At 44.1% G+C, this 26,003-nt stretch overlaps 1 protein-coding gene across 1 annotated transcript in view; it reads left to right on the top strand.

Annotated features, from left to right (window-relative positions):
* Positions 1-6,236: 6,236 nt before the first annotated feature.
* Positions 6,237-26,003, top strand: part of LOC149298595 (rho family-interacting cell polarization regulator 1-like) — a 211,462-nt gene continuing 191,695 nt past the window's right edge. The window contains exons 1-7 of the mRNA XM_089487331.1: positions 6,237-6,383; positions 7,011-7,120; positions 15,343-15,495; positions 18,530-18,608; positions 21,223-21,246; positions 22,424-22,477; positions 22,568-22,717. Of these exons, the coding sequence (XP_089343457.1) occupies positions 6,237-6,383; positions 7,011-7,120; positions 15,343-15,495; positions 18,530-18,608; positions 21,223-21,246; positions 22,424-22,477; positions 22,568-22,717 (717 nt within the window). The remainder of the gene's footprint in view (positions 6,384-7,010; positions 7,121-15,342; positions 15,496-18,529; positions 18,609-21,222; positions 21,247-22,423; positions 22,478-22,567; positions 22,718-26,003) is intronic.

The following is a 26,003-nucleotide window of genomic DNA, read 5'->3' as shown; positions in this document are numbered from 1 at the left end:
TTTTATGTATGTAAGAGGCTGACAAAACCCAGGACAAAATTCTCTGTCGCCATGGCGACCTGGCGCCTGGGATTTGTCGAGCCCTGGTGTAAGAACACAGTGATTGAAACAAACTTCACAAATGACACAAGCGGAATGTTTGGTCATAGGTTATATTACACAAAGCAAAGCAAGACATCTCACCAAAAGCAGCAGGTAAGTAATCAAAAGGGTCTGGGACAGGTACAAGCAAAAAGGGGAAATCCATTAGGCAGTCCGGGTCAAACAGGTAACAGGCTGGCAAAAGGGTAAATCCAAAAGGCAGTCCGGGTCAAAGAGGTAGCCGGCAGGCAGGCAAATCCAACAGACAGATCCAGCGTCTGGCATGAACTATGGCTCCAAAGAACTTAATGAAATTTAAGAACTTAATGAAAATTAATGGTACAACCAAACATGATGGATTGTTATTGAATTACAATCTAATTCTGAACATCTGTGTGTTTGAGTTATGACCTAGTGATACAGTCAATGGAATGTTTTGCCATGTATTGGACACCTTACATGTAAACTTGGTGATATACCTGTGGCCGAAATATATTGGCCGAAAAGGGCATTATCGGCAAAATGCAGAAACAAAAAAAAAAAACGGCCGGAAATAATCGTCTGCAGGGGCTGCTTACTTGTGCATTAGTTGCACAGTGCACGAGTAACGTCTCTTGTACCGGCCAGGAAAAGCAGGAACTCACCGCAGTCATGTGAATGCACATCACATGACTCTGCCCCCTTCCTTCTTCCCCTGGGGGTGGGGCTAGAGAAGTTGCTCGTACAGCCGGGACCCTGCAGAAGTCTAACACTACTAATATATATATGAGTAACAGCAATCACACTCCTATCATGCCAAGTTAACCCGTACATGCTGGAATCTAGGTATGCCTTGGCATGATAGGAGTGTGATTGCTGTTTAATCATATATATTTAATGTTGTTGATTTTTTTGTCTAATTTTGGTGTGTTACTTATTTTTAATTTGTTTAAAGGTTGGGGTCATTTTCAGGTTTCAATTTTCGGCCAAGTGAATCCTGAAATTTTAATTTCGGTGCATGTTTAGTTAAATGATTTTAACACAATGTTGCTACCTACTATTGAGGCTGATATGCTCTGTTTGAAAATTAGGGATTAACCTAGCCTTGGTGTAGAGTTAATCTAAATTTTATTAAAGACAGGAGGCGAGTATTTTGCATAACCTTCTTTACTGATTACCTCCAGCAGCAAAGGAGTTAACAACAAACAATAAAAAACAACCAATCAGAAACAAGTCTATATCAATCTCAGCAAACTGCAGCTCCTCCTCTTTCTTTGCGAAGATGCCGAAACAGGAACAGAACGAGAATGGAACCGGAACCATCGAAAGTGAAGGCAAAACCTCAGCATCCCGCAGTCAGCATACTAAGTCGCAGAAGGACGGCCTGAAAGGAGAAGTGCAGAAATGAGAGCACCAAGCGAACTGAACAGCCGCGCATGCATAAAAAACAAACATAAGAGCAACCACATGCAAAGCGGCAAACAGCCCGCACGAAACGAGACAAGAGAATATACGCGAAAAACATATTCCATAACAACCAAGAACAGAGAACAAGGGCAGGGCAGAGCAAGTAAAGGGGGGAAAATACTCGCCTCCTGTCTTTAATAAAATTTAGATTAACTCTACACCAAGGCTAGGTTAATCCCTAATTTTATAGCAAGACAGGAGGCTTCATATTTTGCATTTTTAACGCCCCGACAGAAGAGAAAAAGCAGCATGCGCGTCGGGACGAAAATAAAAGGCTCGGAACGTAGATTCCCGAGACCAGTCCGCCGCCGCCAAAACATCCGACAGGGAAGAGCCCGCAGAGAAAGCAGCCGAGGCTGCAGCGCCCCGGACCGAATGCGCCCCAAAAGTCCCGTCGATACCGGCGAGACCAAGGATCCACCGGATCCACCGAGCGAGAGTGGGAGAAGAAACCGGCTTAAAAGGGCGAACATAGGAGATAAACAGCCGACCGCCAGAGGAGGAACGAAACGGAAGAGAGACGGAAAATACGGGTACGAGACCGACAAGGAATGAGACTTGGTCCGGTGCCGGACCGAAACCAGGACGCCCACCGGGGAAAAAGAAAACGAATTAACATCAAAAGCGCGGATGTCCGACACCCGCCGGAAAGACACGAGACACAAGAGAAGCGCCGTTTTAGCGGAGAGTTGCCTGAAGGACAGACGGTCGTTATCCGGCCAACCCTCCAGAAAGTCGAGAACCCGCGAGACGTCCCAAAAGGTAGAGTACCGAGCAGACGGAGGGCGCGCAACGCGAATGCCGCGAAGGAGACGATAAACCGACGGGTCCTTGCCAACCCCGAAACCGTGCAACGGGACATGAGCCGCCGAGATGGCCGAGCGAAATAAATTGATAGTGCGATAAGACTTGCCCTGAGAGAACAGATGGGCAAAGAAATTTAACACCGCCACTATAGGTGCCGTAAAGGGATCGAAGTGCTGTGCCACACACCAGCGACACCAGACGCCCCAAGCCCGGAGGTAGGACCTCCTGGTGCCGGGAGCCCAGGATCCCCAGAGTAGGTCGCGAGCCGCAGACGATAAGCCCGACACCTGCCAGGAACCCCTGAAACAGTCCAGGCCACGAGAAGCAACCGGTCCTGCAGGACGAGGGGATGAGGGTTCCCCACGGGATCCAGGAGCAGATCCCAAGAGCACGGAAGAATCAGAGGATCCTCGCAAGACATCTCCAACAAGAGGGGAAACCAAGGCTGAGACCTCCAAAGCGGAGTCACCAACACAATCGTCACCCCCTGCCGACGGAGAGCGTGGAGAGTCCGAAGGATCAGGGCAAATGGGGGAAAAGCGTAAGCTCCCTGTGGTGGCCAGGGCTGGAGAAACGCGTCCACTGCCAGGGAGAGAGGATCCGGCAGCCAGCTGAAGAAAGCGTCGGTCTGCCGGTTGGCCCGGGTCGCAAAAAGGTCCAAGTGGAGAGGACCGCGAGAGAGGTGAAGGGAGTGAAACACGCTGGGAAGGAGACGCCAGTCGCTCGCATCCCTCCAGTGCCGGGAGAACCAGTCCGCCACCTGGTTGTCCTTGCCGGGAAGGTATTCCGCCCTTATGGACAAGTGGTTGTCCAGGCAGTATTGGTAAAGGTCCTTGGTAAGCTCCGTAAGGAGCTTGGACCTGGGACCCCCGAGGTGGTTGATATAACGCACCGCGGACACGTTGTCCATGCGAAGGACAAGGGAACAGTGGGTAACGTTCTAAGTGAAACTGCGCACCGCGAAAGTCCCGGCCAGCAACTCCAGGCAGTTGATGTGCAAGTCTTGGTCCTCGGGGGTCCAGAGACCCCCGGTAGCAGAGTCGCCGCAAGCCGCCCCCCAGCCACCCAGGCTGGCGTTGGAATCGAGGACGAAGTCTGGGGACGACCCGAAAATGGCCCGGCCGTTCCAGGCGTCCATGTGAGTCAACCACCAGCGAAGCTCCAAGTGGGCCTCGTCCGACAGGGGAATCACACGGTCGTAGGAAAGGGACTCCCGAAGGCGCCGCGTCTTCAGACGCTGAAGGGCCCTGTAGTGCAACGGACCCGGGAATATGGCCTGAATGGACGCGGAAAGCAAACCTATCACCCTGGCCAGGTCCCGGAGGGACACAAGGGGGCGCTTGAGAAACCGCCGAATCTCCTTCTTGATGGAGATGACCTTGGCAGGAGGGAGCCTGAGCACCGCCGCCACCGAGTCCACGGTGAAGCCGAGGAACTGAATGGTCTGAGTGGGGACTAAGACGGACTTCGCCTGGTTGATGACAAACCCCAGGTCCTGAAGGAGCTGTACCGTAAGGGAGGTGTCCCGCCGAAGAGTATCCACGTCGCGCGCCATAAGGAGCACGTCGTCGAGATAGATGATGGAGCGCACGCCGCGGGCGCGGAGGGACTCCATGACCGGCTTGAGGAATTTGGTAAAACACCAGGGTGCGGAACTCAGGCCGAAGAGGAGGCACGTGAACTGCCAAAGCCGGCCCGACCAACGGAACTGGAGGAATCTCCGGTCGCCTGCATGAATGGGCACTGTAAGGTAAGCATCCTTTAGGTCGAGGCGGGTAAACCAATCGTTTTCCCTGAGGATGTCGCGCAACAGATGGATGCCCTCCATCTTGAAATGCCTGTACACAATGTTCGAGTTGAGGGAGCGCAGGTTGATGACAAGGCGGAACTCGCCCGACTTCTTGCGCACAAGAAATATGTTGCTGAGGAAGCACGGGGGCCCCGCAACCCGCTCTATTGCCCCCTTGTCGCGCAGGGAAGCAAGCACTGCGTGCACTAACGCCGCCGCATCGCGAGAAAGTCTGGGGAAAGGTGGAGGGAAGGACTGAAAAGGAGTCGAAAGGAACTCGAGACGAAACCCCCCCACGGTCTGAAGGACCCAAGGGTCCGAGGTGAGGGAAGACCACACATGAGAGAAGTGAGCCAGACGGCCCGCGACAGGTATATGAGGGAGGAAGGGAACAAAGCTTACCAGCTGATGATCTCCCGCGGAAGGACGTGTAGCCTCGTCCTCTGTAGGCGCCACGGGTGTCAGGGTAGCGGTACTGCGTGCGGTACGAGGTGGAAGCCTCCGTCTGGAAACGGGGTCTTGCGCCGAATGAGGCTGCTCTGCTGGCGGCACGACCCCTCTGCCGGCCAGCCTTGGGGGAAAAACGATTCCCAGACCGGAACACTCGCCGCATGGACACCTGCGCCTTGTTGAGAGAAGTAAACGCGTTGACGTGTTGGTTAAGGTCCTTGAGGAAACGTTCACCAAACAACAGGCCGTTGGCGTCGGGAGCCAGCTCCGCTAACTTGGCATCCATCTTAAAAAGGGTCGTTCAGTCGAGATGGCGCAATTGGCATTCCCCAACAGGCAAACAGCGCGTTGGATCCAGTCACGGACCAAGCCCGGGTCGAGCGGTGAACCATCAGTCAGAGCTTCATCGGCCATTTGAAAAACCTGGGTGAGCGGACCAGCTACATCCAGTAGTTTGTCCTGCGCGGTACGCAGGCCCAATTCAATCCCCTTGCGGGGGTCTTTGCCATTCCTGGTCAGGAAGGTCACAAAGGTCTGGTCAAATTCAGGTGTGTTAGACACCTTAGCCAGGATGGTCGGGCGCGGGCACTCAGACCAGAGCCTCTGACGAACCTCTTTGTTGAGTGGGCGACGGAGCCAAAACTTGAGGAACTCCGCGATGTGCGAAGAAGGGGTCCACTCCGCCGAACGAGGATCAAACAGGGGCAGACCAGCCTCATCCGTGATGTTGAAAGGTTGATCCTGAACGGCCGTAGAGGGACCGGCGCGTTCCGGAACGGGGACCTTGGCTGGATCCGCAATAGGAGGGGAGGCGAGGCCCGAGGAACCCGCATGGTATTCATCGAGGGTCTCATATTCCGCGGCCAGGTCGTGGAATGGCGAGGCATCGGGCTCCTGAAAGGAGGGAAGAGCCACGCTCCTGACCTTCTTTAATGGGGCTTTGCCCTTGTCTGCAGTTGGAGGAACGTCATTCCAGGCCCTTTTGCGTGAGCCCTCTGGGTCTGCCGGGGAGAGAGAGGCGTCCGCCTCAAAACCATCGCCCCGAGCGGGGGAGGCAAGTGGGTGATCCGGGCGTGCAGACTGAACCTCGGCCAAAGCAGAGTGGAGCCAGGCCTGAAAGGCGGCAGGAATCTGTGTGTTGGATTCCTCAGACATAACGCACGTAATCTAATGTGATTCTGTGGTGGAGAAAACACAAACAGAACACATGGTTAATGCATGAATCTTGGGGGTTCACCCCTGAAGCGTGCGTGGGGTTCACCCAGGAGAAAAAAGCTTGTGGCAGACAAGGAAAAGAGGGGGGTTCACCCCTGCAACAATTCAGGTAAGGGCTTTAGAATAAATGGCTGCAGATAGACAGGGGCAGTGTGGCGCAAGCTGGGCCGAAGCCTGGACACATACAGGGTATAGGGGTCACCTATATCCATGCAAAGCATGTAGGGGTAGAGTAGAACAAAATGCAGAAAATGAAACCTAAAGAAAAATCAAAACCTGCCAAAGAACAAAAGAAAAAAACAAAATATAAGCAACAGACCCACCAAAAAGGGTCTGCAAAGACCACGTGGGACGAGGGCCAAGAAACGGGAGCGCAAGGCGGCAGATAAGCCCCTAGCGGCAGAAATAAGGCCCAGACACGCGGTGCGGTGGCGGGAACGAACGCACGATGTGCGGCAACGAGGGATACCGCCGACCGCGGTCCGGAGCTGGCACCACGCCGCGGAGGACAACACGACCACGGGGCGGCCGAACAAACGGCCGCGCGAGGGTCGAGGAAGAAACAGTAACAGTAACAGTAACAGTAACGGTAACGGTAACGGTGCCGGTGCGGTCTTAAAAAAGGCCGCGCGGCACTGCACTAGACAGGGGACCTACCAGGGCAGAACACTGCCCACGGGAGGGGAAAAAGAAAACACTCACCACCGGGCGGAAGAGCCGCCGCGGGAGGAGAGAGGAAGAGCACGTGGGCCGCAGGGACCACGGAGGAGACAGATAAGGGTAAGGTAGGTACGATATGACAATTAAACAAATGAAAAAAAAGGAAATAAACGGTAGATGGAAATGAAGGCCAATAGTATATTAAGGAAAAATGAAATAAAAAACGCACAATATACGCAATGTGTCATATATTAATAATATATAGACATGGAAAGTTCTCACCTTTGGAGGCAAGCAGCAAAGAAAGAGGAGGAGCTGCAGTTTGCTGAGATTGATATAGACTTTACTTGTTTCTGATTGGTTGTTTTTTATTGTTTGTTGTTAACTCCTTTGCTGCTGGAGGTAATCAGTAAAGAAGGTTATGCAAAATATGAAGCCTCCTGTCTTGCTATAAAATTATTCACATGTGCATAGTTTGCTATTCCACATTGTAGGTGCGGAAATATATGTTAATACAACTGACGGCAGTAACATTTCCTATTTTTTAGGGATCTCTGCCAAGGCTCATTCTACAGTATCACTCTCCATGTGGCCTCAAAGAAACAGCAACTCTTGCATGATCTCTAGGAGTCAGTCATTCACTGGTGTCAGCTCAAAAAGCGAGAGAACAAGGTATGTACCTTTTGCATCTCATGATATTCTTTGTTTATTTTCAAAACACAAAAGCAGCAAAATAGTATTGGACAGTTTTGAATAGCAGCATAAAAATTGTGAATTCATTAATTTTCCTTGCACTGGGATCAGGGCCGGCCCGACAATGGAGCCGAATGGGGCAACCGCTCCAGGCGGCACCTTTGAAGGGGCGGCAAGCCCTTTTTTTTTTTTTTTTTTAAAGCGAAAGAGAGAGAAAGGGGCACCGAGTGGTTTTCGCTTACCAAGCTGTCAGTACCCACTCGGCGCCCCTCTGTCTCTCCTCTGCGGCGAGTCTCCCTGTTCGTCTCGGTCCCGGCTTGTAATGCTGAGTGCCGGAAAATTACCTCATTTCCGGCGCTCAGCATTACAAGTCGGCACCGAGACCAAACAGGGAGACTCGCCGCAGGACTGCTGAAAGGTAAGTACAAGGGGGGGGTTAAGGGTAGATAATAGGGAGGGAGGGAGAGGAAGGTTAGATAAGGGGGGGGGCGGCATTTTAAAATTCGCCCCAGGCGGCATTTTGTCTTGGGCCGGCAGCAAGTTCCGGAAATTGTATACGCGTATTGTGTAGATGTCCCCCGCCGGCCCCGCAAGACACCCGGGAGTCTGCTCTGGTAAGTCTTGGGGCAGAGGTAAAATGCATCGTGCGGACGTTCACTGGCTGCGGCGATGCGCGTAAACAACCTCCACTGCCGGCACGTCTGCACGATGTGCTTTAACAATCTCCCTTGCCGGGACTCCCCTCGTGGGAATTCCCGGCAAGGGAGATTGTTAAAGCACATCATGCAGACGTGCCGGTAGTGGAGATTGTTTATGCGCGCACTGCCGCAGCCGGTGAACGTCTGCACGATGCGCTTGACCAACCTCCCGTGCCGGCAGGGGAGGCTGTCTGAGTGTATCAGAGAGTAGGATACAGGTCCCCTGCACCGCTGCTGGGGATCTGTATCCTAACCCTGCTGCCTGCCTGGCAGGCTAGACCCCGAATATTCGGGCCCCCTATATTCGGGCCAATAAGGTACTACCACAACAAGAGGACATCGTCTTAAAAAGGTTTAAAAGGTAACATCAGGAAATATTACTTTACGGAAAGGGTAGTGGATGCATGGAATAGTCTTCCAGCAGAAATGGTAGATGTTAATATAGTGAAGACATTTAAGCAAGCATGGGACAGACATAAGGCTAAGCTAGATATAGGATAAGCCAGGTACTAGAGAAAGTATTCAGAGGTTTGGCAGACTAATTGAATCCCTATACACTGTAAACAATGTACTTTCACACTAAACTAAAATATAACTTGTATTGAAACAGCTAAAAACTATTGTGTAATGCCAACAAACTGAGAACAAAGACACCCCTCACATTTATTGTAATGCCACCAGGAACTCACATTGAGGGTGCCATTGAAGAAGCCCGGCAAATTTTTTACATCAATGTGAGATTGATTCTTAGTGTTTTTCCTGTAACACCGTTCAGTAGACATGTGCAAATGGACCAAAAATGGTTTGGACAAATTGTTTTATTTTTGGCAAACTCATTTTCGGACAACAAATTTGTTTTCAGGTGAAACTGGGAGCTTTTTAAATTCAGTGCCGGGAACTCTGATCTCTGACAGCCGGGGAAAAGTAATCGCCTCACCTTTCCAACGGTATAAGGCTTGTGAAAAAAGAATAAAAAATTTTAAGTTAAAAAAATTAAAATGTACAAAAAAAGTAAAAACAATGATTTGGGGGTCTCTAAAGGCAGATAAATAAAGATCAAAATTGCCTAGAGACCCCCAAATTAAATTATCTAAACATAAACTAGTTTAACTTAAAAAAAAAAAAAAAAAAAGTTTAAGTATTCTAGCTAAATGATCACTGTGGTAGCCAATGTTACCACAGTGATCATATAGCTATAAAAAGTCACATTCCCTTTTTAAAAATGGCCGATACTAAATTTCAACCCCATGATCCCTTTGACCATGGGGTTAAATTTAGCCAATGGTAGAGGAAGGCAATTTTTGAAATCCTGATAAACTGTAAATATTATTAAAATCAGCCATTTAGCCTGTGCGGTACGTGAGTAACCATCTCATCCCTGGAACTCCTTGTAAAACTTATTTTTGCTGTAAAAGTGATTTTTTTTTTTCTCCCTTTACCATCATTCCTTTCGGATTGTAAGGGGAAAGAATGGTGTGTGTGTGTGTCTGTAAGTGAATGTATGGAAAGTATGGTGTGTGCTTCTGCGAGTGAATGGAGATATGAAAGGCGTGTGAATGGTCAGTAATTAGGGTTGAAGTAATTAGTTTTCAGAAACTACACCCCTTGACGCATCAAATGAGGGGCTGCATGTATTAGTAGCACAAGACTGGAGTGCGCAAGACATAAATGAACTTGTCGCTTTAAATGTTTTTATTTTATTATTTTTATAAGTGTGATATTCAATTATTTGTTGTGCGCGTCAGATTTGTGATACAAATACAAATAAGACCTCATTTGCTGCGGCTGGGGGTGTAGTTTCTAAAAATATATAGTTTTGTTGGCATATTTTAACATCCCAGGCAGCTAGAGCTGTTTAGTTGAGGGCAGCCATGCATTACATTTAAAGATGTCTTTTGTGATAGTCTAGTAAATGTAACTTTTAGCAATAAAATATTAGAAAAACACAGTCTACTGTTCTCAATTTCTGTTTATTTTAGACCGGTTACTTACTACAAATTTTTGGCTTTATTTTGCAAACCTAATGAGACATACACATATAAAAATGGTATATTTGGAATCTGCTGGGTGTGCTGAAAAAAACAATATATAGTTTGTATATACTCTGCCCCATGATGTGCCTTTTAACCCTCTATATGCCACTCTGCCTCCAGAAATGTCTTATACCCTCCTATATGCCACTGTGCCCCATGATATGCCTTTTAACCCCCTATATGCCCCTCTGCCCCATGATATGCCTTATACCCCTATATGCCACTCTGGCATATAGGGGGTTAAAAGGCATTTCTGGAGGTATATATATATTATATATATATATATATATAACTGCTAACAGCAATCAAACTCCTATCAAGCCAAGGCAGCCAGTACATGCTGGAACCTGGGGATGATAGTAGTGTGATTACAGCCTCCCTATGCCATGCTACCCCCACCACCCCCCTTACACATCCATGCTATCACACACACTCATTCACAAACATTTAAATACTCATTCATTCCATTAATCACACATACTTGCTCAAAAACCCTCCCCCACCCCCTTACCTGAACTGCAGATCTCCCACTCGCAGACTTCTGCAGGGGCCCGGCTGTGCGAGCAACTTCTCTGGCTCCGCCCCCAGAGGAAGGAGGGGGAGGTAGAGTTATGTGAGCACTTTGCTAGCTTCCTGTCCTCCTGCTGCTAGTAGCACAGATGCTGCTCGCGACCAAAGCCCGGTAAGCAGCCTGACCCCAGCAGAATGAGGTCTGATTAGAAGATGACGTCGATTAGAAGACGAGGGGTATTTTTCAGAGCATATATGGTTTGATGGAGTAAATTGTAAAAAAAAAACGGTTTTGAAATTGCAAAACGCTCCTTGCCCTATAACTTGCAAAAACATTGGGTATTTCTAAGTAGAATCTATTTAGCAGGTTTTTGCATTAGCTTTTAAGGATGAGTAAAATATTTTTCAAGAAAAAGTCCCTTTCTTTTCAATTTTTTTAGAACAGTCCTAGGAGCGATCAAATGGGCCTCATGGCTTTTTTGTGTTGCTGAATGCCTTTAAATGCCTTTATAGCCTCCCATCCCACTCTTACAACCGAGATATTAATGCCATTTCTAAAAAAAAAAAAAATTCAAGCTGTTTTATCAATCAATCTGTTGCTTAAATTTGTAGTTGTGTTCTTTTAAATTCATTTTAACACACATTATTTTACTTTGGTGATTTTTTTCCTTCAATTAAAGAGTAAGACCATGGAAACCAAGTTTGCTCCAAGCTACCTAATTTTTTATGTTAATGAGTGGGAACGTAACATCTGGAGTTACAATCCCTTTGGCACCAACTTGGTGCTCTGGATGACATATCTAGACATCACTTGGGATGGGGATTTTGTTTTATTACAGGCATTCACTAGTTATATTAGCAATAATCATTATAATCTAGTATTTATACCGGTTATAGACACATAGGCTATTTATTTTTTAGATTTCACACATGAAGTAGTTAATTCTATTTATGCAAAAATGTTAAGGCTACTGATGGTAATAGCTACATTGACAATTCTAGCTGTCACCACCCTTGGTGGCTTAATGGTTTACCTAGGCGTCAATTCACACAATATTAGGCACAATTGTATAAAATATATAATATAATATGATGAAATTGGAAAAATAAACAGAAATACCTTAGTTGTAGACAAAAGTTGTTTAAAATCAACTCAATATAGTGCAAAACTATTGGGGTGAAAAAAAAATCTTAGAAAATGGTTGGCCTATTATACAACTCTTTGAAAGATATAGTTCCTAATAAACTACAGGTAATTTTTAGAAAACTGAAGAATTTAAAAAAATACATATTTGAGCTCCCAGTGTCATTAAAGAAGAAATCTAAGCAGAAAAAAATAAAAGGTTTCTTTAAAGATTACCGTTGCAATACCTGTACTTTTCCCCTAGATGTACAAACATTTTCTCCAGTTTCGCCACTGGAGAATCATTTGAAATAGGAATGAAAATGTCTTTAGATATGTCAGGCTCATCATATTGCAGCCCTTAACTGGATGTTGGAGTCCAGAGCGCAGGAGTGTAAGAACGCAGTGATAGAAACAAACTTCACAAATGACACAAGCGGAATGGTTTTAGGTATATTACACAAAGCAAAGCAAACATCTAACCGTAAGCAGCAGAGTAGGAGGCATATCATACATACAGACTGCTGGGGAGCATGAAGGTGGAAAAGTCCAGATAAGTATCCAAAAGGTTCTGGGACAGGTAGCAAGCAAAAAGGGGATATCCAGTAGGCAGGCCAAGTCAAACAGGTAACAGGCTGGCAAAAGGGTAAATCCAAAAGGAAGGAAGGTTGGTTGGTCGGTCGGTCGGTCGGTCGGTCGGTCGGTCGGTTGGTCGGTCGGTCGGTCGGTCGGTCGGTCGGTCGGTCCAATAGACAGATCCAGAGTCTGGCATAAACTGTGGCTCCAAAGAACTTAATGAACTCATAACTCTGTTACTGGGAGGCAGAGATATAAAGCATGTTCATTAGGTCAGGTGTGAGTGGTCTAGGCTTCAGGTGAGGGAGGCAGGGTAATAGCATAACAAAACACAGCTGAACAGAAATACACAGCACATTCATTATAGCAAACAAAGGGTAAAACTTGAACTATCCTGCAGTCAGGATAGAATCTAAAAATGTAATTTATGAATGCGTAGGGTGCAGAAAAACACAGTCACTGTTTATCATTGTAAACTGCAGTGTCTGTAGATACAGGGTCCTGGTTTCTCCAGATGAACAGAAGGTAGTGTGCGTTGATCCACGAAACCCTGGCTAGTGCCACAGTTTTAAGGTGTTTTATGCAATTAAGCACTTGAGCTGGTATCAATGCCTCACTTAAATGTAAGTGTGTAAATAAAGCACGTGTATTAACCCCTTAAGGACCAGGCTCATTTTTCGTTTTGTACCCTGTGGGACCGCAGCTGTTTTGACACTTTTGTGGTGCTTGTGTTCAGCTGTAATTTTCTCCTCACCCATTTAGTGAACCCACATAAGTTATATATTGTTTTTTTCAGGACAAGATGGGCTTTCTTCGGATACCATTATTTTGATCGTATCATCTTATTTACTATAAAAAAAATAAAAAAAACATGGTGAAAAATTGAAAAAAAACACATTTTATGACTTTTATTTGAAAAATCTTTTACTCACCTAAAAAAGCAAGTAAAAAAACTAGCTAAATAGATTCTACTACTTGTCCTGAGTTTAGAGATACCCAATGTTTTTATGTTTTTTTGCTGTTTTTTGTAAGTTATAGGGCAATAAGTACAAGCAGCGTTTTATGATTTCCAAATCTTTTTTAACAAATCTGGTCATTCTGCCTCCATCTCCTCTTTGGAATATCTTTGAAGCCGGTTAACTCAATTTAACCCATTTAAACCATATATTTTTGAAAACTAGACACCCCAGGGTATTCCAAATGCTGTTATTTTAACCCTTTCCATGCACCAATTATAGAACTACACTTTGTCAAACTTTGTAATAGTATTTTTTTTTTATTTTTTTTTCACACAAATTGTACTTTAGTTATAGATATACAGGTTCTGGTATATGTCACTGTCAAACAACCCCCCAATATGTGTTCAGGAACATCTCCTGAGTACAGCGATACCCCACATGCATGGGTTTGTCAGATTGTTTGGCTGGTAAAAGGCTACTTTTGGGGCATGCGTAATCCAGGTGGTCATTTGGTCATTCTGCCTCCATCTCCTCTTTGGAATATCTTTGAAGCCGGTTAACTCAATTTAACCCATTTAAACCATATATTTTTGAAAACTAGACACCCCAGGGTATTCCAAATGCTGTTATTTTAACCCTTTCCATGCACCAATTATAGAACTACACTTTGTCAAACTTTGTAATAGTATTTTTTTTTTATTTTTTTTTCACACAAATTGTACTTTAGTTATAGATATACAGGTTCTGGTATATGTCACTGTCAAACAACCCCCCAATATGTGTTCAGGAACATCTCCTGAGTGCAGTGATACCCGACATGCATGGGTTTGTCGGGTTGTTTCAGATTTAAAATGCCACATTTGGGAAGTGCGCTTTTTTTCTCCATTTTGGTCAGTCTGTACCTATGCCCTATCTTTGAGCTAGGCCACTCCAATTTACCCCATCAGCCATTTTTTTTATATATTAGACACCCCTTGGGTATTTGAAGTGCTTTTATTTTAACTCTTTGTTGAGATTTTTGAGAAATTTTAGCACTTGCTCAAAATAATAAACTTTATTTTTTTATTTTATTTTATCTTTTTAATACTTTTTTATATTTTTTTACACATTTTGCAATGTACTGGATGGTTCATCTAGTGACATCACTGCATAATTATTTTTAAATGTTAGCACATTTTTTTTATTTTTTTTCCATTTTTTATTTTTTTTTTAATATTTTACTAATCACATAGTGATTAGAAAGCTGGGCTCCATTGACTTGCATGGTTGAATGCAGTACCTGTATTCAACCTGCAAGTGGAGCCAGAGTTCTCTAGAGGGTCTGGAGACCGTCTAGCTAACTCTATCATCTTTATTGTTTATTTTCCCGGACCGCCGCCATCTTGCTTGATGGCGAAGATCACCGGCAGCTGCGGCTGTGACCGCTCTCCGGAGCGGTCACAGCCCACCCAGAGGTAAGTGTTTGGTGTCGCTGGATGCCTCCTGATTGAGGCATTCCAGCGACACCATTTAAGTTTAGGAGGCGATCGTCGATCGCCTCCTAAACGCTTTTAAAACGGGCGTCCGCCGCCATACAATGTATGGCGACTGTTGACGCCCCGGGGAGGGGCCAGACATGGCCCCCGATGCCGATCTCGGCGTTACTGAATGCCTCGACATCGAGGCATTACAGTAACGCCGTTTAAGCGAAGAAAGTGATCGTTGATCACTTTCTAAGCTTATTTTATTTTATGACGGTTCAGGACCGTCAAAGGTCATTTAGCGACCTTCATGTCATGACGGTCCTGAACCGGCAAAGGTCGCGAAGGGGTTAACTTTACCTACATGTCTGTGCTTTCTTCTCTTTCTCCATATACCTTTGGAACATTTGTGGGAAAAAGTCCGTTTTGTCCATCCATGTAAAATGGAATTTCTCTCTTTTTTTCACCTAACTGTGGACAAGATGGTTTTTTTGCAGAATATTCAGGAATAAAATTGGCTATAAGGATGTCATTAGTTATAGCTTGTTGATCCAGTGAGAAATTAGGTTTTGAAGTAAAGATACATTGGATCAGCAGCACGGTTGAACTTGTGTTTTTTTCCAACCTCAATTATAATGTGTTTTACTATGTTACATCATACAGCCCGGTATCTGGGGATGAGGAAAGAGGAATTAGCATATAGGGAATTCTGCAGAGCACTCTAAGCGCTTAAAGGACCACACAAGACTTTAAAGGAAGCTGTCATATGTATTGCTGAGCTGACACTTAAACTGTATATTCATTTTAGAGCTAAACTGGCTTTACTCTGTTTTCCTTTACAGACATTTAGCAGCCTTCCACACCCCAACGGTTTCTCGAAAGGCTGGTTCTAGAGTACGCAGGATGTTTTCAGTGTCACACAAGTCACCTCTTCCGAAGGTGCCTCAGCCTGAGAGAGTGGATGAAGTGTATGATGCCCTAAAAAAGGGCCTGGGGTAAGAAACCTGTATATTGTTAAGGCTTTCTAATATAAGGTGACTCCGTAGAAAATATTTAGCAAAGAACAGGATTAGGATCAACTGGGACTTGTATAGACCTCTGTTTAATGACAGAATAGTAAGGTAAAAGCTAGGTGTTTTTCATACAAAAATCTCTTTTGTATGAAAAAAAATCCAGCGTTTACCTAAACATCAGGCACACATGGTAAATTATTTTTGTGCAAATGTTCGTTTTTCATGTTCGAGTGGATGTTTAGAGACACCACAAGTGGTCTTATCAATAGGATAACATCACAATTGAACCTGTCAGTACCATACATCATTAGAGAATGAACGCAGAGCAATTGCTTTGCACGGCTTCATAAAGGTTCCTTAATGGTTCCATTGCATATTGCAATGATAACGCAAAACCACACTGATAACCAAGACTTTTCAACTGCAACATCAGATTTAAAAATAAAAAAATATTGATGTGGTAATTTGTAGTGCAATTAGTGTACATTTTAAAGTGACATTTGTGTTGTACCACCTGGTTTACTAAATGTGTGAGAACATGCAAAACCTTGTAAGTTCTCATTTTATTTTCCTCTAGCACAATATTTACAATTGAACCCTTCAGTTGGCTAGCAACTGTTAGAGATAGGTGCTCTTTATGGTTGTGCCATAACACTAACGATGACACATACTTTTGGATTCTGGCTGAATTTTAATTTAAACATTTTTGTTAAATGTGTTAATTCATATAAATGTACGAAAATGAAAACAAATGAAATAAGTTTATTATTTTTATTTTTACACTTTGACTGGGTGTTTTCAAAGAACTCAACAATCTCTTGTAACCGAACTATGTGCTTTAAAATATCGTGGTGACATGGGATCCGTAAATTTAACTGTACTGTATTGTACTATATTTAAAACCTTTTTTTAATTTTTTTATGAAACTTTGCTTTTCCTTCTTGTCACTTTGACCTCCACTGTGCATTACTCATTACAGTAGCTGTGACCACTCAGCATTGGGGATCTGAGCAGGGTCTGGATAGCAATTCTGAGAACTAATTTTTCATTATAGAGAGATTAACCCCTGTATCAACTGGGACATTTAGTAGCTAGTGCAAAGACCTTATGACATAATATTATGTTCTAAAGTCCTTCAGGACATTATTGTACCTCCTAAGGAGTAAGGAGTTAAGTAAAGCCTTTATAGTTCGGTGTAGTAAATACACCTATGTCATGGTATTCCTCATTAAGTTATTACTTGCCCATTCGTGAGTTGGTTATGGTTTCTAATTAGCTCTAGCAGATAGAACACATTGTTCCACCAATCTCTGCATTCTTGTGATAAAGTCTTTTATTTAAAATGATTAATTATTGATGAAATAATGCAAGTAATCTCTGAAGGTTGAAAATTGTCTTTAACCTATTGTGGCCAATGACATGCTAGGTACTTTATGAAGAAATGGTACCATGATGCCGTGATTACATGGCCATCAATGTGCCTGCTTGCTCAGTGTGTCATGTAATTTTTTATGTACATCAGGTTAGTTAGTGGGGAATTAGTTAGATAAGGTTAGGTTTTGGGTTATGTAGGGGTAAAAAAAAATAAAGAAACTAGAAAACCTATATGCCTGTGAAACTGTTAATAATTGTGTTTTTTAACCTCTCCCCCATAAAAGAATGTCTTCATATAAGCCTTATTGTCCCATTGTACCAATATATATATTTATATATTTTTTATATACATATACACTCACTGGCCACTTTATTAGGTATGCATGTTCAATTGCTTGTTAACACAAATAGCCAATCATATGGCATCAACTCAATGCATTCAGGCATGTAGACATGGTCAAGACAACTTACTGAAGTTCAAACCGAGCATCAGAATGGAGAAGAAAGGAAATTAAAGTGATTTTGAATGTGGCATGGCTGTTGGTGTCAGACTGGCTGGTCTGAGTATTTCAGAAACTGCTGACCTACTGGGATTTTCACGCACAACCATCTCTAGGCGACAGAGAATGTCCGAAAAAGAGAGAGTATCCAGGGAGCGGCAGTTGTGTGGACAAAAATGCCTTGTGGATGTCAGAAGTCAGAGAAGAATGGGCAGAAAGGCAACAGTAACTCAAAGACCACACCGGGTGCCACTGCTGTCAGTTAAGAACAGGGAAATGAGGCTACAATTCGCACAGGCTCACCAAAATTGGACAATGGAAGACCGGAAGAATGTTGCCTGGTCTGATGAGTCTCCATTCCAGTTGCTTCTTTAAGATGGCAGGGTCAGACTTTGGCGTAAACAACATGAAAGCATGGATCCATCCTGCCTTGTATCAATGGTTCAGGCTGGTGGTGGTGTAATGGCGTGGGGGACATTTTCTTGAAGCACTTTGGGCCCCTTAGTACCAATTGACCATTGCTTAAACATTACAGCCTACCTGAGTATTGTTGCTGACCATGTCCATTGCTTTATGACCACAGTGTACCCATCTTCTGATGGCTACTTCCAGCAGGATAATGCACAAAGATCACATCATCTCAAACTGGTTTCCAGTTCACTATACTACACATTCACCAGATATTAATCCAATAGAGCACCCTTGTGATGCGGTGGAACGGGAAATTCACATCATGGATGTGCAGCTGACAAACCTGCAGCAACTCCGTGATGTCATCATGTCCATATGGACCAAAATCTCTGAGGAATGTATCCAGCACCTTGAAGTAAGTATGCCACGAAGAATGAAGGCAGTTCTGAAGGCAAAAGGGGGTCCAACCCAGTACTAGCAAGGTGTACCTAATAAAGTGGCCAGTGAGTGTATATATAGTGGGTACACTAAAGGGGAAAGAAGAAAATAATTAAAGAAAGATATAGCAAAAACACAAACAATGCTCTGGCCCCATAGCCGTGGTCTTGAATAGGACATTTAGAGCAGTCATATAAAACAAATGTCAAGATTTAGAATAAAGAAAAATTAATTTTGATCCACAATAACCGAAAAAGTAATGTGGCTGCTGACTTTACTTTTTGTCTTTATAGAGCCTACCTAGAAGTTCACCAGATGGAATTGGATAAACTGACAGGTCAAATCAGAGATTCAAAGAGAAATTCTAGACTGGTAAATATTATACTGACAGTATTTTGCTTCTTATTTTGGCTTCTGTAAAAATGTGTAATATCCTATGACGTCTGGAAGTACATTTTTCCCTGTGATTTCCTGCTCATAAAACTTTGCCTAGAACCTTAACCCTAGAACCCTAACACAGGTGCCAATTTACATGCTGTCTCAGAGCTACAGCAGGTTCACACAAATAAATTTGACCAATGACTCTCTGCAGGCCACTCAAGTTCCTCCACACCAAATTCATCAAACCTATGGACCTTGTTTTGTTCAGAAGGGCAGAGTTTTGCTGGAACAGGAAAGGGCCCTCCCCAAACACAAAGTTGAAAGCATACAATTGTCTAAAATATCTGTGTATGCTATAGCATTAAAATTAACATTACTCTTTACTAGAACTAAGGGGCCTAGCCGAAACACCGAAAAGCAGCCGCAGACCCTTATCCCTCTTCCATCAAACTGTGCAGAAAGCACTATGCATTCCGGTAGGTAGTATTTTCCTGTCATCCGCCAAACTCATATTCATCCATATGACTTCCAAGACGTCGTAGTCTAAAACTAGAGGGTCAGAGACTCAGATGTAAAGTAAGAAAGTTATACTTTACCAAGTGGGTAGCTGATAAATGGAACAGTATCCTAGCAGAAGTGGAAGAGGCTAATATAGTGAGGGCTTTAACCCCTTAACGACCAATGACATGCCAATTCAGCATGGAAAAATAGTTAACAACTAATGGCATTAAAAAAGCTTGGAAAGTGACCTAAGATCCCTTTTTTTGATTGGTATTGCTGTTGCCTTGATGTCAAGGCATTCACCAACAGCAAAATTTACTGCAGGGGATGTGGCCCCTCCCTGGGGCATCAACATCCAGCATATACTATATGGTGGCGGACATCTGATTTGAAAGCTTATGAGGTGATCAACGATCCAGTCCCTACGTTGATTCTGACTGATCATAAGAATCTCCAATATATCGAGTCAGCCAAATGCCTTAATCCTTGGTAGGCTAGATGGGCTTGTTTTTTATCCTGGTTTCTGTTCGTGTTGACTTACCATCCGGAATCTAAGAATACAAAGGCTGACGCACAGTCCTGGATGTATGCGTGTTGCATGGTTCCAGAACAGCTGTCTACTCCAACCTCTCCCTTGTCCTGAGCCGCTTCTGGTGAGAATTTACTAAAACTCTGGGAATATTTCTTGCCTTCTCTTCAGTTTACCTTCCTCAGACCAATGGAGCAGCCGAAAGAGCTAATCAACACCTCGGGCAATACTTTTCATTAATGATCATCAGGATGACTGGGTTCACCTCTTGCCATTTGCAGAGTTTGCTCGCAACTCATTACAGGAGTCCACAGGAAGGTGACCCTTCTACTGCCTGTATGGTCTTCACCCACAACCCTTTCTAGGTCCTCTTCCCGCTCTCTTTCTTCCGGATCTGGATGAGAGGCTTACTACCATCCGCTCTACTTGGATGTCAGTCCAAGCAACCCTAGAACGGGCTGCCCAAACTCGGGAACAACAAGCCAATAAAAGATGTTCTCCTACTCGCTTACCAGGGCATAAGGTTTAGACTAAATGCCTGCAGCTCAAACATGGTGCTAAAAACACTCCAGTTCCTTTTTAAGCTCTCAGAAACCATTGAGGGCTGTGCCTATGTTATAGTGCCTATCCTCTGTGTGCATTTCTCTATACAGTCTTCTGTGTTTGATACCGGTTTGTTATTTCGCTGATCTTGACATCTGGTACCCTGACCTTGGATAGTTATTCGTTCTTCCTGACTTCTGTCTCCCTGACCTTGGCCTGACCTTGTTTCCGAATCATCCTTGTGGTCCTGCCTGATATTGTGTCTCCTATTACATTGAGTGTGACAAAAAATAAAAGCTTTTTTATGAGCAAGTGCTAAAATTAGCTCTGTATCAAAATAAATTACTTACACAATGTTTGAGAAAAAGCTAGTAAGATTAGTGCATGGAAAGTGTTAAAATACCAGCATCTGAAATACCTTGAGGTGTTTAATTTAAAAACATATGTGGTTTGATGGGGGTAAATTGCACTGACCAGCTTCAAAGATCTCCCAAATAGGGCATGGGGACAGGATTGCCAGATTGGATAACATTTTTTGAAATAGCAAAATAGTACTTGTATTTATTGCTCTATAACTTCCAAAGAAAACTTTGGGTATTTCTAAATTGCGGACAAATCGTAGAATATATTTACCGGTTCTCATTAGCTTTTATAGATGAGTAAAATATTTTTCAAATAATAGTAAAAAAAAAAAGTGTTTTTTCCAAATGTTCACTATAGATAGAAAAAAAAAACAGCCTGGTCCTTAAGGTGTTAAACAGGCATGGGTTATACATAAAGCTATCCTCTCTACAGGACCTGACCAAATCCTCTTACATCAAGAACAATGGGCAGACTAGATGAGCCAAATGGTTCTTATCTGCCATCAAATATTTCTGTTTACATGATTATTCACGATTTTCATGATGTATATTTAGATTATCAGTTATCTTTTATTGGATATTTAATTTTTTTATTAGAGAAGTATGGCATGACATATATTTATATACTTAAAACAATATAACTACTCTTATATTTTTTTATTTGCTATAGGGCTTTCTGTATGATCTGGATAAGGTAAGAATATTTCCTAATGAATGCTCAAAGAATTTAGTAAATTTAGTTTGCAACAATTTAATCTAAAGCAGAAAAGAATACACCTGTCACATACACATACAATTATAAAACTGAGCACTGTAGTTTGTCAATTTTTTATCTGTCCTGTGTAGGATATTTTGTAAAGCTGACCTGACTTCTGCGCATTTAATTATACATCATGGCTTCATTAGGATGTAAAGTTTACATTTACATAGATTCAAAGCAAAAGTACGAAGTAAAACACAATGTGGGAACAACATAATTTACACATGCTGTTTTAACACTTTTAACATATGTTTAATGTGTACGTACCGTATTGGCTCGGATATAGGTCGCACTCGAATATAGGCCGCCCCCTAAAAGTTTGGTGCATTTTTAAAGAAAAAGTTTTGTAATAGATATGCCACTCTGCCCCCCCCACCCCCGAGATATGCTGCCACTCTGTCCCCCCCGAGATATGCTGCCACTCTGTCCTCCCCTCGAGATATGCTGCCACTCTGTCCCCCCCCCCCGAGATATGCTGCCACTCTGCACCCCCCCCCCCCCGACTCACCAGAGCAGACTCCCAGGGTGTCTTGCGGGGCCAGCGGGGGACATCTACACAATACGCGTATACAACTTCCGGTGTCGGCACTCAGCTCTGGTAAGTCTTGGGGGCAGAGGTAAAACGCATCGTGCGGACGTTCACCGACTGTGGCGATGCGCGTAAACAACCTCCGCTGCCGGCACGTCTGCACGATGTGCTTTAACAATCTCCCTTGCCAGGACTCCCCTCGTGGGAATTCCTGGCAAGGGAGATTGTTAAAGCACATCGTGCAGACGTGCTGGCAGCGGAGGTTGTTTACGCGCGCATCGCTGCAGCCGGTGAACGTCTGCGCGATGCGCTTAGACAATCTACCGTGCCGGCACTCCCCGTGTGGGAAGTGCTGGCAGGGGAGTCTGTCTGAGCCTATCAGAGAGTAGGATACGGGTCCCCTGCACCGCTGCAGGGGATCTGTATGCTAACCCTGCTGCCTGCCGGGCGCCCGGAAGTGCATGTCCCGGCTGTCGGGCGCTAGACCCCGAATATAGGCCGGAAAAAAAGTGCGGCCTATATTCGGGCCAATACAGTATTTTTCTACTTCTGTTCCTCACTATTTTTTCTATGTTCTTCTAGCAAGTGAAGTCCGTTGAGAGGTTTATCTGCAGGCTAGAATTTCACACAAGCAAGGTTAGTGATAAACGTATAACATAATAACTTATTTACTGTAGTGGCAAAACATAACTGCATAGTTGACCTTTATTATTTGCTCATTTTCAGATTGATGAGTTGTATGAATCATACTGTATTCACCGCAGACTGAGGGATGGAGCCCATAACATGGTAAAAGCTTACAGTGCCTCCCCTGGAAGCAAAGAAGCCCGGGAGTCACTTTCAGAGGCTGGAAAAGGCTACAAGGAATACACAGAGGTGTGGCCAATTGTGTGTATTTGTATATATTTGCTGTTCTTGTGTTAAATTTAAAATCACTATGATGTTAGTTGTGTGAATTGCTCATGCAACAGTCAATTGTGATCTCTGTTGTTAGCCTCTTCTTTACTATGGATATTTTGCAACCCTAAAACCTCGAATTATTGTCATTTTACCGTATGGGGGAAGGATAAGTAAGCAAGGAGCAGAATAAGTTGAAGGGGGAGGGGGAAAGAAAAACATTCTATATATGAATACATATGTATCTTTTACTGTTTCTCTATTTCTTCATCTGTGAAACTCCTGGGGAGAGGACCAACTTAGCTAGATCTCATACAAGCCGAGCGCCCAACCTCTGGGGTAGAGCAGATGGCAGAAACCACCACTCTGTAGTAGTTAAAGCCAATAGAATCATATGGCTCTGTGTTTCTCCATATGATCCTTAGAGTTTTGTGAGATCTCTTCAAAGGGTCAGATCTCCTCCACCTAAATGACCATATCCTTTAGTGTTGGGGGGAGGAGTAGATCTCTATCAAAAGGATATCATGAGTTTGACACCATTCAGTAAGTGTTTAACTATTGACTTCTTACAGCAAGAGATCTGTCTATTAGTGTGGTGTAAAAGGTTTGCTGGACTGAATTGGGGAGGGTTATCTGTCAAAGACATCTCTTATTTGCTCCCAGTATGGCTTGATTCACCTGCAGCTCCATTATATATGTGTCACGGTATAGATAGAAGAGTTGGATCCGACTAAGCAGACAGGTACCTTATCTCCAACAGGAGGACGCAAAAGGCTCCGCTAAGAGACAGATCAAATACACAGTCCGTGGTCGAGGGCAGCGAGGTCAAACAAATCCGAGTTCAGGGCAAGCAGAACAGGAGCAAAACGGTTAAACGGTCCGGGTCGTAGGCAGGCAGAGCAAAATCGTAGTCGAGAAACAGGCCAAAGGTCAGTACACAAGATCAAATTTATAGTAAAGCACAAAAACAGCACACCCAAAAGCAGTATAACGCTTAGAACGGGCAAAGGACACAGCAAGACTGAGGAATTTATAGGAAACAGGTACTCACGTCACGGGCCTCGCCGATGTGTGCATCGGGTGCCATTGGGAGCGGCTCGGGCCGTTGTTACGTCGCCACCGGGTTGCGGGTGTCCATGCGCATTTGCGGCCGAGGGCAATAAAGCTGGGTCGTGATGCCGGCGTGTGTCCGTGTCGGAGGCTGGGCCGCGACGTAGACGTGCGGAGGAGGAGTCCGAGACAGGGTTGCCGGCGGCGCGCGAGCTGGCGCGATCGCCAGAGATCGGAGCCACGGTGCGCGTGACAGCAGCGGAGGTAGGAGCTGCGGCGCGCATGACAATATGTAAAAAAGTTCCCCACTGGGTCACGCTTACAGCTACGGATTGATTATGGAAGGTAGCACAGGGGTTTTATACCAAAATGTGAGACGCTTGAATGCATTTTCCTGTATTAGTGTAAAGAAGAAGCATTGCTGAGTAAGCAAAATTATTTTGTCCCATTGCTATTGGGTCAGTTGGTGCAAGGGTCTCTTCCCATTTCATAGCAAACTTTACGATATATGTGGGTATTTTAGCATATAATAAATGTTGGAGATACTCATGGCTGGAACAAAATCTTAGCAAAGGTTTTCAAAGGGTGAGAGGTCTCTTGTTAATTTATGTCTCTGATTGATGGAGTAGAAAAAAAAATTCAACTTCAGGTATCTCACAAAGACCGAAAGAGAGAGAGAGAGGTGGAAAATGCGATCAAAAGAGCCATCAAGGCCTGAAGGGAACCAGGGGTTACATGGCACTATGCTTATAGGGGAGGCTAAGGTAGTAAGATCAGATTTATGCCAACCCCAGGCAAGAGAGGGTTGCCCACAGGAGAGACCGTGCCACTCTCTCTATGTCAGTAGACAGTAGGAGTAGGTGGTGGCCCTCCCATTGTATTGCCTGCATGGCCTCCAGTGCCTGAACGATGTTATCCTTTGCCTCCCTCCCCCAAGAGAAGCCAACTTGGTCAGCATGCACTAGGAGGGGTATGCAAGGTTGGAGTCTCAATGCTAGTATTTTAGCCAGGTTTTTATGTCAATACTTAATAAGGGAATTCGCCAGTAGCTTTGCAGTAGTTCTGTGTCTTTTCCCTCCTTAGTGGTCGGTGTAATTATTGTCATTATAATCCTCATTTGAGCATCTAGGTGTTAACCCTTTAAATGGGATAATACTTTGGCTAGCCATGGAAATAAAATATCTTGGTGCTTTTCTGTTTTTTAATAATAATTAAATTAAATAATAATTTTATTGGTGTACATTCCAACGTATAGCTGTATCCTTTTAGAAGAATTATAAAGTTACATAGTAGACCACCAGATTACTTTACATAGTAACAGGGACATTGGAAACCACAATGATGAAGGATGGTGAAGTCTGCAACACCACACATTAGGCCAGAGATCTGCAAGCTTATCTAACTACCCACAGAAGAGCCTCCTTGGATCCTGCGGTTACACAGAACCTGGAATTACCCATAACCATTGGAAGAATTAATCCAAGCTTTTAACACCACTGTCTCTGCCAGGACTCCCGATTCGGTTTACATTGACATATTATAAGCCTCTATTGATGTAATCCCTAAACCTGGAAAAGATCCAGCCCAATGCACCAGCTGGCCAATTTCCCTTTTTAAACATAGAGTTTCATGTGAAAATACTGGCCTTACAGATACAACCTCATCTCCCACATTAACCCCTTAAGGGCAGAACTGTTTTTTTTAATTTTTCATGACAATGGCGGTTTTAACAGTTTAGCGGTGCTCACGTTTACCCACAGCAACACCGAAAACCCACCCCAGGGTGCAGTGTGACCGCTCTGGAGAGGTGCCCATTAAAAAAACAAACAGGTTCCCAAGAAGGTCTCTCCAGACCCTCCCGGGAGAACTCAGGTCTCCGAGTCCCTCCACCTTGCAGGCTGAATACACGTACTTTATTCAAATTACGAGTGACACTAGGCAGGGATGCCCTCTCTCACCACTTCTGTTTATACTTACTCTAGAACCCCTCTATAGCTTAAATAAAAAATTAACATTTCTAAATCTGAAATAATAAACATTTATATCGCACTCCCAGAGGCTGAGAAACTCCAATTCCTTTATTTTTTCAGATGGTGTTACCAGAAAAAAAAATATTTGGGTATCTGGCTTACCCAGACACTACTTCACTGTTCACAGGGAACTTCTCTTTAAACTTGTTGATTAAATAAGGGCAGATTGGGCTATTCAAAAAGGG

Source organism: Sceloporus occidentalis, unplaced genomic scaffold, assembly GCF_023333645.1.
Source record: "Sceloporus occidentalis isolate IW3139 unplaced genomic scaffold, rSceOcc1.0.p SCAF_32, whole genome shotgun sequence".
Taxonomy (NCBI): Eukaryota; Metazoa; Chordata; class Lepidosauria; order Squamata; family Phrynosomatidae; genus Sceloporus; species Sceloporus occidentalis.
This window is presented reverse-complemented; position numbering and strand designations above follow the sequence as displayed.